This window comes from Acromyrmex echinatior, chromosome 19 (assembly GCF_024713525.1).
Source record: "Acromyrmex echinatior isolate Ae372 chromosome 19, ASM2471352v2, whole genome shotgun sequence".
Taxonomy (NCBI): Eukaryota; Metazoa; Arthropoda; class Insecta; order Hymenoptera; family Formicidae; genus Acromyrmex; species Acromyrmex echinatior.
In genome coordinates, this window is record NC_141870.1 from 3,366,517 (window position 1) to 3,378,679 (window position 12,163).

The following is a 12,163-nucleotide window of genomic DNA, read 5'->3' on the forward strand; positions in this document are numbered from 1 at the left end:
CCATCTTCTGCGAGTGTCGAGTACCATTTACGGACAGCCGAAAGCTTTCCTGGGATTTCAATATCGCAATGGAGTAAAGTAACGAAGAGAAGGTAGAATTGGGTCATCCGAATGAAATCGCTATAAATCTTTACATTAGAAAATTGATTTTTTTTTCAATTATCGTTCACTTTTTGATGAAAGTCCAAACCTGTGTATTTGGATAGTTTATGATTGAAATAAATTACATCCGATTAACCTTTCTTTAATGTTAAATATCTATATTTGCTATAAACAGTAGATAGTATTTTGATAGTAAGACGTAACAAGAGTTTGAAAAAAAATGAAGGAAAGTCTTAAGATAATATATCGTTATCGTTGGTGCATCTAATTACAACATAATTGCAAACTTCAATGCCACACAAATGATACACAAATTAGAAGAGCATGTCAAGCGCGCCATTTTAATGATTTAATGGACAAAACGTAAGCCGGGTAGTCTTCTTCGAAACATTATAATTTACTGCGTGTGACTTGGCTTCTTTATTATCTCGGCTCAGTTAAACCGCGAAGCGACGGATGAGAGGGAAAGGTTTTTATCTACCGCTCTCTCGTTCCATGATAGGTACAACTTAATCGCACGTCGGACCGTAGCGCGAAACTGTCCAATCGGATAAAGCGCGGTAGAGACGACAGCGGTACGACCGACGATGAGAAAGCCTCGGTCCTGGACCGAGAAATGGGCAGAAAAACACGGGAAGCGTCTACCTATTAGGTCACGCTCACCCTGTTTCGAGCGAGTCCGAGAGAATCCGGGTAACCCGGTAAAATGATAGCCGAAACCCGGAAACTCGAAAGCGCGCGCATTATTCAGAGTAGTCACGTGAAGGAGCGAAAGGAGCGGGCGGATTCCATGCGCCAGACCGCTAAATGAATTTTTTATAACAACCCAGCTGTATGAAATCTCCCGCGAAAAACAATTCCGCGCTGTGAGAATTTAAATGGATGCTCCGAGGGAATTTAGATAATGCAGTTTAATTTATCCTTTCTCTTTCCCTCTCTCTTTCTCGTTACAAAGCTGCTGTTCAAATCTATGGCTATTGTCTTAGTTTTCAACATGGTTTATATAATAATATTAATATTATACAAATTTTCATTATATATCAAAGATTGGTATTAAAGATGTATACCTCTACTCTCTTTCTCTATCTCTCTCTCTCTCTCTCTCTCTCTCTCTCTCTCTCTCTCTCTCTCTCTCTCTCTCTTTTATATCCTCGATTTGTATTCATGTTTCTTTATGTTTCTCTATTTTGAAGTTTGTTTTTTTTTCTATATTTTTATTTCATATACATATATATTATTTATTTTTGTTTTTCTCCTTTTTTTTTACATTTATATCTTTTTCTTACAAACTGCATTTTTTCTCTTAATTATTAACTAATTTTTGTACATATTTTTTTTTGCAATTCTCACTTTGCTTTTATAGTTGTAAGTTTCTTTGTAGAGTTTGCCCTAGGACATCAATAAATGCACTCTCTATCTGTCTATCTATCTGTTTGTCTATCTAACTATCTATCTATCTATCCATCTAGTTATCCATCTAGCTATCTATCTATCTATCTCTCTTTTTTCATACACTTCCTACTGTACAGTTTTTTATAAATTAAACCAGATATACATATATTACTCGGAAAGAAATAGTTTGCGCGTTCACTGAACAAGTTCCCTAGCAACACAATTCATTGGTGCATACATTGACTTAATATATCCCCAATGTATGCCAATCTTTAACCAATATTTCGCCAATGAATTGTACTACTCATTATTAACAATAAAAAATTGTATATTGCGAGTATAATTTCTTAAATTCAGCGAGTTTAAATTTCAACTTTTGCTTCATCATCCATTCATTTTATCATTTTTCTCAAAAATTGATCAATTAAAAGCAAATGTTTCCAAAATGTATTGACAAAGTTTATCCAGGGAATTTTTGATAAAATCTCATTTGTGCATTATTGGAAATGATTGTAAATAAAAATAATCGTGCAACGCGCACGGCAGATCCAAAACGGTAAACTTCGTATAATAGAAAATGGATCGCCGAATCTCTCTGACGGTATCCAACCACCGACAATCGGACAACCGGTAGCAGCCGGTCTTCGACCAGCCGTCGCGACGTCGTCGACGATCACTCAGACCTCCTTTCTCCGTCCCTTGGCAAACATTTGAACGCGAGATGGCACGACGCCACCGTCACGGGGGTGCTATTCTATCCTATTCTCTCGCCTGTTTCCGCGAACGATGCAATATCATCCACCATCCAACCCGCGTCGCGTCAATACTTTCCCGTTCGCAAGCATTTACGTTCCCTGTTCCATTTAAGTCTCATTACGTCACCCATTGACTCATTAACTCGCATTTTTGGGCGATAACTCGCTGCGGGATAAAAATTGCATGAACGAATGAAATGATCACGGCAAAAAGAGCACATTTGTAGTATTATACAAAAAAGAGCTTAATATCGATCTTACTGACAAACTCTGACTTCTCTATTAACATTAATGTTCGTTTCTACTGAAGTAGATTAACTTTGGTTCAACTTATTACTCTTTATCTTTTTTTAATTTTTATAAGTAAACACAGACAAAAATGTTTATGCCAATCAGATCAACTTTAATTTTGATTTACTTTATAAGAATTCTTAAAAGTAAAAAAAAAAATAAAGAGTAAGTTGAATCAACATTGAAATTAAATCTATGTTAATGAAAATGGATATAAATAATTTTCTTGCCTATGTTTTTGCAGAAACACAATCACAATTAATCCTTTATCTCCTACGTGAAAAAAAGAATTTACTATTTCAATAAATATTATCGTTTGGCAAATTTGTTATTATGCAGGAAAATTTCTTAAGATTTTGTGAACATTATCAATCATGTATACACGCACATACGTGCCAACATAAATTGTAATTTTTTTAAAAATTGTAGAAAAATCAGATATAAAATTTTTATCGTCGAAACTACAGAATTTTATATGTATAATGTAGAGAGAGAATTTCTTTCTCTTTTTCACGTGCTGTATGCAAGATTATATTTGAGGGAACACGCTTCATTTAACTTTCTATTCTTCTGTAAATCCAGAGCGAGACACAGCGCACAATGCGTTTTGTTGCATTCCTTTCGCGTTGCGCACAGAGCAGTTATTTGCGTGTATTGTTTAGAATAGGGAATAGGCACAAATGGAAGGTGATCGAAAAGCATTCAGATAATTGCATAAATGGACAACACTATTGCACAAATTTAAAGTTTATTAACGCGAAAGTGCTTTCGCAGCCGATTTTTATTGAAACAAATATATTAAATATTTTTTGCGCTTTTTCGAAATTATGGCGGAAGCTACATGAAATCGATGATTATATTGCACGGTATTTTACATTTTGCCTTTTTAAGAACAATAACAAATACTATTACAATGTAGTATATGGTATTTTATCTCGTTTTTCGACAGCACACACACGTGGGTGTGTTTTAGTTGGGAGAATGATTAAAATTCTCGTGTACGGCGTATACATAATCGCGCCGCGAAGTTATCCCACAAGAGAAATATTGTTCTAAAGTTATCCGGTAATAACATTAATTATTTGCTATCCTAACAACACGGATTTCGGATATTTTTGCATTAATAATAAATGCGCCGGTAGCACGAGCAATTTTCGTCATGTAGTTTACGTATCGAATAACAACGCGGTTACAACATAATGCTTATAATTGTTAATTTAATGCAATTGACAGATTCAATACTCTATATTTATAGAACATTATACATTTGCTATATTTTGTTGCTTTCGATATTAAAGAAAGAATATAACAGCTTCGGTAACATTGCTCTACAATTGTGAGTCTTCACACTTTACGTTGCATCTGTTATTATTCGAGAGCTACGCCCACATCGCGCATTCTTGTGAGATGACATATTGCCTCAATCAATAGCCGTGATTACCGTCCTTGTAATCACCTTTTCTGCCCTGTTGCATTTCAATCGTCGGCACACGCGAATAACATCGAAGAAATTCTTCGATTTCCAATCTGCAAAGCCGTGCCCACACTAATCGACTCTCTCAGTGTCTGCCACGTTCGCTCCCACACCGAACCAATAATCGAAGATCGTGGGCGAAGATCCAGAGTACGAACGATGCAACATATCTCGTTATCCCGTCCGCAGGCCCTCCCTTTCCCTTTCTGCGTTTAATATTCGCGATACGCTTTAATCGTTCATCAACCGCCCGAAACCGGTCGCCCCAATAAAACGAACGAGACCAGGAACGGATGGTGCCGCTTCGGAGCATGAAGCTTAATAATTTTTGATGTTCAATAAGACAACAAGAGCCAGACATTCATATATGTTACTGTAACAAAATTGACCATTTTATTTTTCCGAGGAACGTGGCTGCAATGAAATCCATCGGGAGTTAACTGATTTTACATTTGCTCCTAAACTACTGGAAAAATTACAAAGGAAGAAATTAGTAGGAGCATTACGCTGGAAGAAACTTGGCAAAGTTAAACATTAAATAAAACTTTGCATGCTTTCATCAACGTTTCGGAAGAACTCAACAGAAATCATTAATTCCTAATATTATCTCGCAGGATTTTCCGGAGATGTAGGATGTAGGACTTCAGTTTCATTAGTTTTTTTACGTAGAATATCCGCTCCTGGCCACCGGAGATGGCAGGAAGATGAGGTGCGAGAACCCGAAGAAGAGCCTGACGGACCAGGCGGGTGGCGGCGCGTGAAAGAGAACGGGTCTTCTTTCCCGACAGAATCCGCTGCAGCATCAGTGGAGTAGTGGGTGCTGTGATCGTCGAGGACCGGCTGTTGTCCCTACCTCTGTTCCCGCTCTCTCCTTACCCAGACCCGGACCCCTTTACTCCGCCAGCCTCGTCTCACCCAAACCTTCCTCCACCCTTGCTCCAAAATGCCCCTTACGCAAACCTCCCCGCCACCGAAGGATCTCCCTTGCCCCACTCTCTCTTTCTCTCTCTCTCTCTTACCTTCCCCACTACTTCACATCCACCGTCGTCCACAGTGTCGGGAGTCATCGGCTGCCCCTCTATCCTCAGTCTGTCACCGACCGCGCAAGCGTGCGGTTCTTCCAAAGGAGAGTGAAGACCAAGAACGATTCTTGACGGTCCATTGCGTCGCGTCGCGTGGATCTTTGCAAGGTCGGTGTGTGCCGATCGCGATCCGATCGAATGGAAAGAAAACAGTGATCCCGGACGTTGAATTACTCGTCGGATCTCGTGCGGTCAGATGATAGATCGCGCAACTATAAAAGGGAAATTACCGAGGATCGCGTGAACCGGTTGCGTGTACCGACTACCGACAACCGCACCGCGGTCGCCTGAAAATTTCTCAGAACACATTTTCGTAATCCACGTCTCCGTTGACACTCGTCTGCACGACAGGACGTCGATCGACCGGCTCTCTCCTTCGGCGAAGTAACGTGACCGAGGGACTTCCGGTCCCCACGAGCGAGCGCGAGTGCTTCTCCGACGTTGCTGGACAACATCGTTGATAGGGGAAGGATCCTCAGTAGTCGTTTTATCGATCGATCGAAACCCATGGCGGAACGAATTAGACCGACCCTCGTCACCTAACCGAAGGATCTGGTTCCGAAATTTTCGGAGCAAGCCCGAACTAGTCCCACGCTGTGCTCTGCTTTCAATTGGTCACGGACTGTCCCGCGCAAGTCACGAGACCAAACGGATTATTATTAATCTTCGTCATGACGAAAAATAGAGCCGCATGGCTGCCCGCAGTTACTCATGATTCATAACAAAGTGACAAACGTGTATGTTCAATAGATTATGCATTAGGCAATTCTGACAGGGTGCATTTCGATTTCTCAACGTCTACGTGAAGGGCACATTCCGACTCAAAATGTGCCTACTGTGAACCGCCGTTTACGTCAGTCGACGTTGAACTTGAAGAGATCAAAAGTGAAACGCGCCGAATGCCTGTGTAATTTTGTGCGTCGCCAAGTGCAGTGAATGAATGCGGTGCCGATTGAAACGGTTGTGCGTCCTGTAAGAGAGAGAACACCAACGATGCCTGTAACGACTGCTATCCACGACAGACGGCAGTCAAACTATGCGAATTCAAGAACGTTTCTTACTTACCCTCGCGCATAACGTGGTGCAAACGGAAGACAGGTGCCGAGGGATACTCCGTTTGCCTTCGTCTTTCACCTCGTCGTACATCAACAACTCCGTGCGCCCGCGGTGAGGTTTAATTTGGGATACAGTGGGGTTTCGCGCGCTTTGTCGTACGCGGACGTGCGCCATCCATCGACGTCGCGGGTGTCTCCCCTTTGAAGTCCAAACCGGAAGGATCGTTTATACGAAGGCGAATATATTCTCTCTCTCTCTTTCTCTCTCTCTCTCTCTTTCTCTCCCCCGGAGTGACTCGAGATCCAGACGACGTGTGAGTGTACGATCGCGACACCGCGATCGTTTACCCGGCGCCGTCGACGCACAGCGTAGATCGCGACGAGATCGCGGGTCGTCGCTCACGTATTCTCCATTTCACTCTCGTCGATGATAAAGAAAAGAGAACGCTCTCCTCCATGTGCGATCCCACCGCATTGCTGGATCTAGTGCCGGGCGAGGGATTACTCAAGAGGCCGTCCATGGATTACAACGAGTATACGTATTGCTACGGCGGTGGTCGAGGTGGGTGGCATTTCTTTCCCCGGTGTTCCACGACGGTGCACGACCACCAGGAACCAGCTCGCGCCCGCCGCGGAACAAACGTGATTTTCTATCGTTCGCGTCTCGATCGCCACGATTCAATGCATTCTTTACACGACCCTCAAAACCGGCTTGAGCAAAGCATTGTTGGGGAAATCTCGTTGAAAAGCCTGCGAGGTTGAAGTGTCGGCAAGAATTTAAGGCATCACTTCACTGCTAATTCTCATCGTGATACCGTGAAATTAATCGTATTAATTTTTTTACATCTTACACGCATACCTGTCATGTTACAATCCGTATTATGCATCGTGTAACTACAAAAACGTTATTTGAAATTTCTATGAAAAGTATTGATAATTTAATAATGGAACATTGTGCGTTATTGTATATTCTGATGCTATAAAAGTACTGATGTACAAATGTCTAGTCACTGGTTTCTCGCGTTAGATTCTGCAGAATCAAACGCGGGTGATCCTGACGCATGTAACGACGATATCGCTTCTGTTCCGTGCAAAATTTAAAAATGAAAGGTAGCTCTTCCATGAATATACGGGAGAATATAGCCAATCAATCAAAGAGAATCGGAGTGTAGTTAAATATTTAACAATGCGAAACGGAGTGGCGTTGATAGAGTGGTGTTCCCGATAACTCGGTTTCTCCATAGAAAAAACACAGTGACTAATATTTTTATTAAAATTGACGTTTATTTATTTTTATTTGTACCACGTCATCCCGTATTATTCCAAATTACGCAGCATTGTTAAATAACGATGACGGCAATTTAAAAGATACGCGGCTGTATCTGCAGACATTTGCAGAAACAAATAGCTCGAATCTTATGAAAATGTTACTTGCAATAACATTCATGAAAAAAAAAAAAATCGTGCTTGTACTTTAATGCCAGATAGTACCACAATTCCCAGCAAATAATAATTAAGAATCCTCAAGCCACGCGATCCAACTACTCGTGCCTGTCATGATAAGGCTTCTATTTTCGGCGCGAATCGATTGTCCCGAGGCAACGCTTCCCTGCCGCGATGGAAAAAAGCAGCAAGACGAAAACATCCCCGTAGAGATGGAGCAGAGAAGGGGGTGTCACGCGACTGCATTATCACGCGGGCCCTATTTGTCAAGTCGACGTATCCAAGGCGTGACTCGGAGAAATTTTTTCGCGTGTAAAACTGCTTATAGCGTATGTAAATGCAATTTTCCATTATGCGCCTCTTAACATTCGACGACAAAAGTCCCGCATTTTAATGGAAAGAGGAAAACGTAGACAGTATCTTTTATGCAATATCGCGTAATCGGATTCACTTGTCATCGTGACATACTCACCGCATGCAAAAAGGGATCGATTGGGGGTGAATCACGGAACGTTAATAGTAATTCCAATATTTATTTATTTAATGCACTAATTTCAAAATTATATGCACATACAGAAAAATATCATTCTTGCTATAAGAAAAGTAATTATTCAATTTACTTTCTTCCTTTTAAGTAATGGTTATCTTTAACAAAGAATATTTTCTTGATAATAATCTTAAAATATACTTATTACAAATTTTAGATAAATTCATTATTATATGCTCAAAACACATAAATTTATTTTCTTTTAAAGAATATTATAAAAATTGATCGCAGAAGCAACTTTATGTAATAAACAAATTGAATTTCTTTTAATTTAATAATTTTGATTGAAGTATTAAACTCACAAGGAATTCAAAATATATTTTGAATAAATTTAGTGCTCGTGATGAACTTAAGATAGATTTGTGGATATATGAACTTTTGAAATATTTGAAACAAAAAATTATTAGTTGCAAAGTATGTATTTTTCTGTGTAACATTCCGCGTTTTAAATATGATTATGCTTTCTATATAAAGAATGAAAATTTATCTAATATCATTTAAGTGTGTTAAGGTAATTGTCTAACTTATCATAAAACTGATATTATGAAGTGTCTTAGAACGTGGGAAAATTCCAGGCATCATACGTTGTCGGAAACAGGAACTTGTTTCATTTTGCCGAAGCACGATGCAGCCGTCGAGTGAAATTCTGTTTTAAACTCTATTACGCAAGCACGACATTTCCATTAAGATTTTCCGCCGAAGCGAACGGAAAAACGGACATAATTATCGTTGCTGAAAAACGGGGCGCTACAGCGTCGCTTCTTGCTGCCGTACTGTCACTCGATACTTCGAATTTCTCCAAAATAATCTTCTTTCGCGAGACTGTCGAATCAGAGACTTTGAATCAGAGAGTTCAAAGTGACAAATGATATGTTCCCGTGGCTGGGATTTTATGACGTCAACAATAACAATTATAACAAGACGATTTATTTTTGAGTTTGTCACGTGATGAGCCAATACAATTATTTATCAACTTAATGCTTTTTTATATTGCACGGGAAAAACCGATTTTGCTAAAGTATCTAAGAATTTAGCTAGATACAGATTTGAAAATAATTTTATTTGGACCATTAAAATAATTATGTAAGAAATTCAAGCATGATGAGTAATATTGCAAAAAGTTTTGACTTCAACAACCAGTTTGAGCGTCTTACCTTATTATTTTAATAGTTCAATAAAATTATTTTTATAAAGTATATTTAAATTTTCAGATACTTTAGCAAAATCTTTCTAAATGCTTTTCACAATCTCAAAAACAGTGTTACCTTAATACATAAATGTTCTTCCTTCTAAAAAATTTCTTGAATAGAGTGTAGAAATTTAGAAAAATAAAATGCTTTTCGATATCAATAACAATCATAGTAACAAAACTTAATTTCATTATTTTTCACGTATATTTTCTCGAATGAAAGTTTGATTGACTAAAAGTGGCGGATTGGCCAGGCTCTGATTGTGGTATCTCTATTTCTCGCGATGGAAAGCTGCCATTTCGCGAAGATCCGCCGCGAACTCGTTCCGACTTCGCGATAGTGTTCGAGCCGCGATAAAAACTCCATCCCCGGCGCGAATCGATCGCCCGCGGGCGCAACACTTTCACCGTGAGAGAGAGCGATGGGGGCGAGGGTGGCGAGGGAGGGAGAGCTCAGGGAAAAGCTGCGGGAAGAACGACAACGCGCGCACGAAGAGACGAGGGGTTGGTGAGAGAGGGAGCGGATTGCATTACCACCACGCAGGAGCCGTATTTATCACTCTGACATTTCCAAATGTCGCGCGGTTTATCAGGTGGTTCCCCGGTGGAAACCTTAAGGTACCATGGCACGAACTCGCCGCCCACCGATGCGGCGGGCGCTTCACGTTCGTGAGAGCGTACGAGCATCACATCGACTACGTCATTAAATTTACATAATAAGACGTCGCACGGTGGCCGAACGCCACGTCGTTTGTTGGTTGTAGTAGCAGTAATGGTAGCCGCGATCATCGTTACCGTCCTTGTAGTCGTTGTTGAAGCTGCTGATACTCGCGGCGCGCAGCTGCCGCGATCGCCGATAATTATATGAAACGGGTTTAGTTAACGTTCTTTGACAGAGGGATCAGACGAGGAGCCGCAACAAAAATCTCCGATCGAGCGTCTTTCATCGCGCGCTGCTCGCACGCTGCATTTCATGATCTCACCAGGTGCAAGCACGAGGTAGAAATACAAAATCAAAGATCCCTTTACCACGCTACATCTAATTTACTTATCGAAACGTTTCAGAAAACTCGTCTCTTTTTCGCAAGAAAATATGAAATGGCTCTTTATTATTAGTTGCAATTAATAATATGATACCATTTTAAATTAATTGTATGATTTCTTTTATTAGGTGTTGGAATTAATTCGTAGCGTTTTACAAGTGATGGGAAGTACTTTCATTAATGTATTTTTTAATGCTCATGTGAAATAAATAACATTCTTTCATTAAAAAACGCTACGAATTAATTCCAACACCTAATATATTAATGAAAACAAAATTTTCTAAATAATTTTAAGATTAAAACAGGAACACACAATTGACATTATTTTCAGGGAAAAACAATGTTTTATGTTTTATCAAATCATTACCCACATAACGAGATAACATTATTTGACATTCTTTTATGTTAAAGAAAACAAAATTTTCTAGATAATTTCAAGATTAAAACAGGAACGTACAATTGATATTACAGATAACATTATTTGACGTTCTTTGATGTTAAAATGACGACAAATAACGTCAGCTTGCTACCTGAATAATAATGTAATTAATTTAAAAACAAGCTCTTGAATTAGTTACGTCTTATTAAATATCAAAAAGATTGCACCAAGAGATTTTTATCGGTTAGTAAACTGAAGAACGCTTTATTGGCTGCCTGAAAGAATTTATCCATGAAAAGACGCAGTTATCGTTGATGTGTTTCCGAAGCGCCTTAAAGCTTGTATCAAAACTAAAAATGGCCATTTTGAATGTTAATTATTTTTCTTAGTATTTAATAAAATATAACTAACACTCCCCAATTATTGTATTTTTATAAATATACGTTACTAATGATTTCATAAATACAAAACTTTGACCAAACTTTTTTGTCACAATGTATTTGAAAAGCATATAAATTATCTGACAGATTCTTAAAGAGACAAGATATTTATGATAAAGGAAACAATCTTTGTTGACTTTGCGCGCTTTTTTATTATTATTCCTATTCAATGTTAATTCCTTCGCAAAACTATGTCACGATATTAACAGTGCGCAAATTCGTGAACCGTTTTTGATTAAAAAAAAAACTGCAACGATTTTGGGGAACAAACAAAACGTGAACGTTGTCACAGGAGGAATTAATTAATTTTGGGTGGGCCACCCTCCATGCCACGCGATTTGCACGTTAAATCGTGGCGGTCGCCATACCCGCTGTTGCCCTGCGCCCAACGAACGTGACCGATTTGCTCTGAGCGCGACGCATTAAAGTTATTCACTTTAACTATTTTCAAGTTTCGAGGTGGCCGGGGTCTCTTCCCGGGTGTACCAGTCCGCGCTGCGTTCCTCTGAATGCACCGTAACGATCCCTCGGAACGCGGCCGACAGGGGCAGGGGCGCCGACAACCCCTACGGGTCCGCGTCGCTTCCGGTTTCCGGCGCGCCACGCGGATTCCGCGGTGTACACCACCGCACCGTCGCGAACTTTCGTAATGCCGACGGAAATAAAATAAACTAAAATTCGCGATCGTTCGGGAAAAGAAGGACGATGGATTAACACGCGCGCGATTTCCAAGGAATCCGAATGAAAGAAACGGGTGCGCGACGATCCAACTGGCAGATGCAAGATACGTGCAGTACAGGGTTGATGAAAAAAAAAATGTTTTCTTTTCTTTAAAGAAATATAACATGTTTTCTTTTTGAATATATTTTTATTGTTTTAAACATGTTTTAAATAATATTAAAAGAAACATGCTCAAAACATGTTTTTTATCAGTTTTTATTCAGTACATCATACTTTGCGTTATTATTTAA

General features: G+C 39.6%; 1 protein-coding gene across 16 annotated transcripts in view; it reads left to right on the plus strand.

The window, feature by feature from the left end:
• Positions 1 to 12,163, plus strand: part of Ten-m (teneurin transmembrane protein Ten-m) — a 569,521-nt gene that overhangs the window by 508,290 nt on the left and 49,068 nt on the right. Inside the window, exon 1 of one of the 16 annotated variants that reach the window (XM_087416185.1) lies at positions 688 to 6,713. The exons of 14 other annotated variants lie outside the window; for them this stretch is intronic. In XM_087416185.1, the coding sequence (XP_087272311.1) occupies positions 6,608 to 6,713 (106 nt within the window). In that variant the 5' untranslated portion in view covers positions 688 to 6,607. Of the gene's footprint in view, positions 1 to 687; positions 6,714 to 12,163 lie in introns of those variants that run through there. One more of the 16 variants, XM_087416190.1, reaches the window with a different exon arrangement.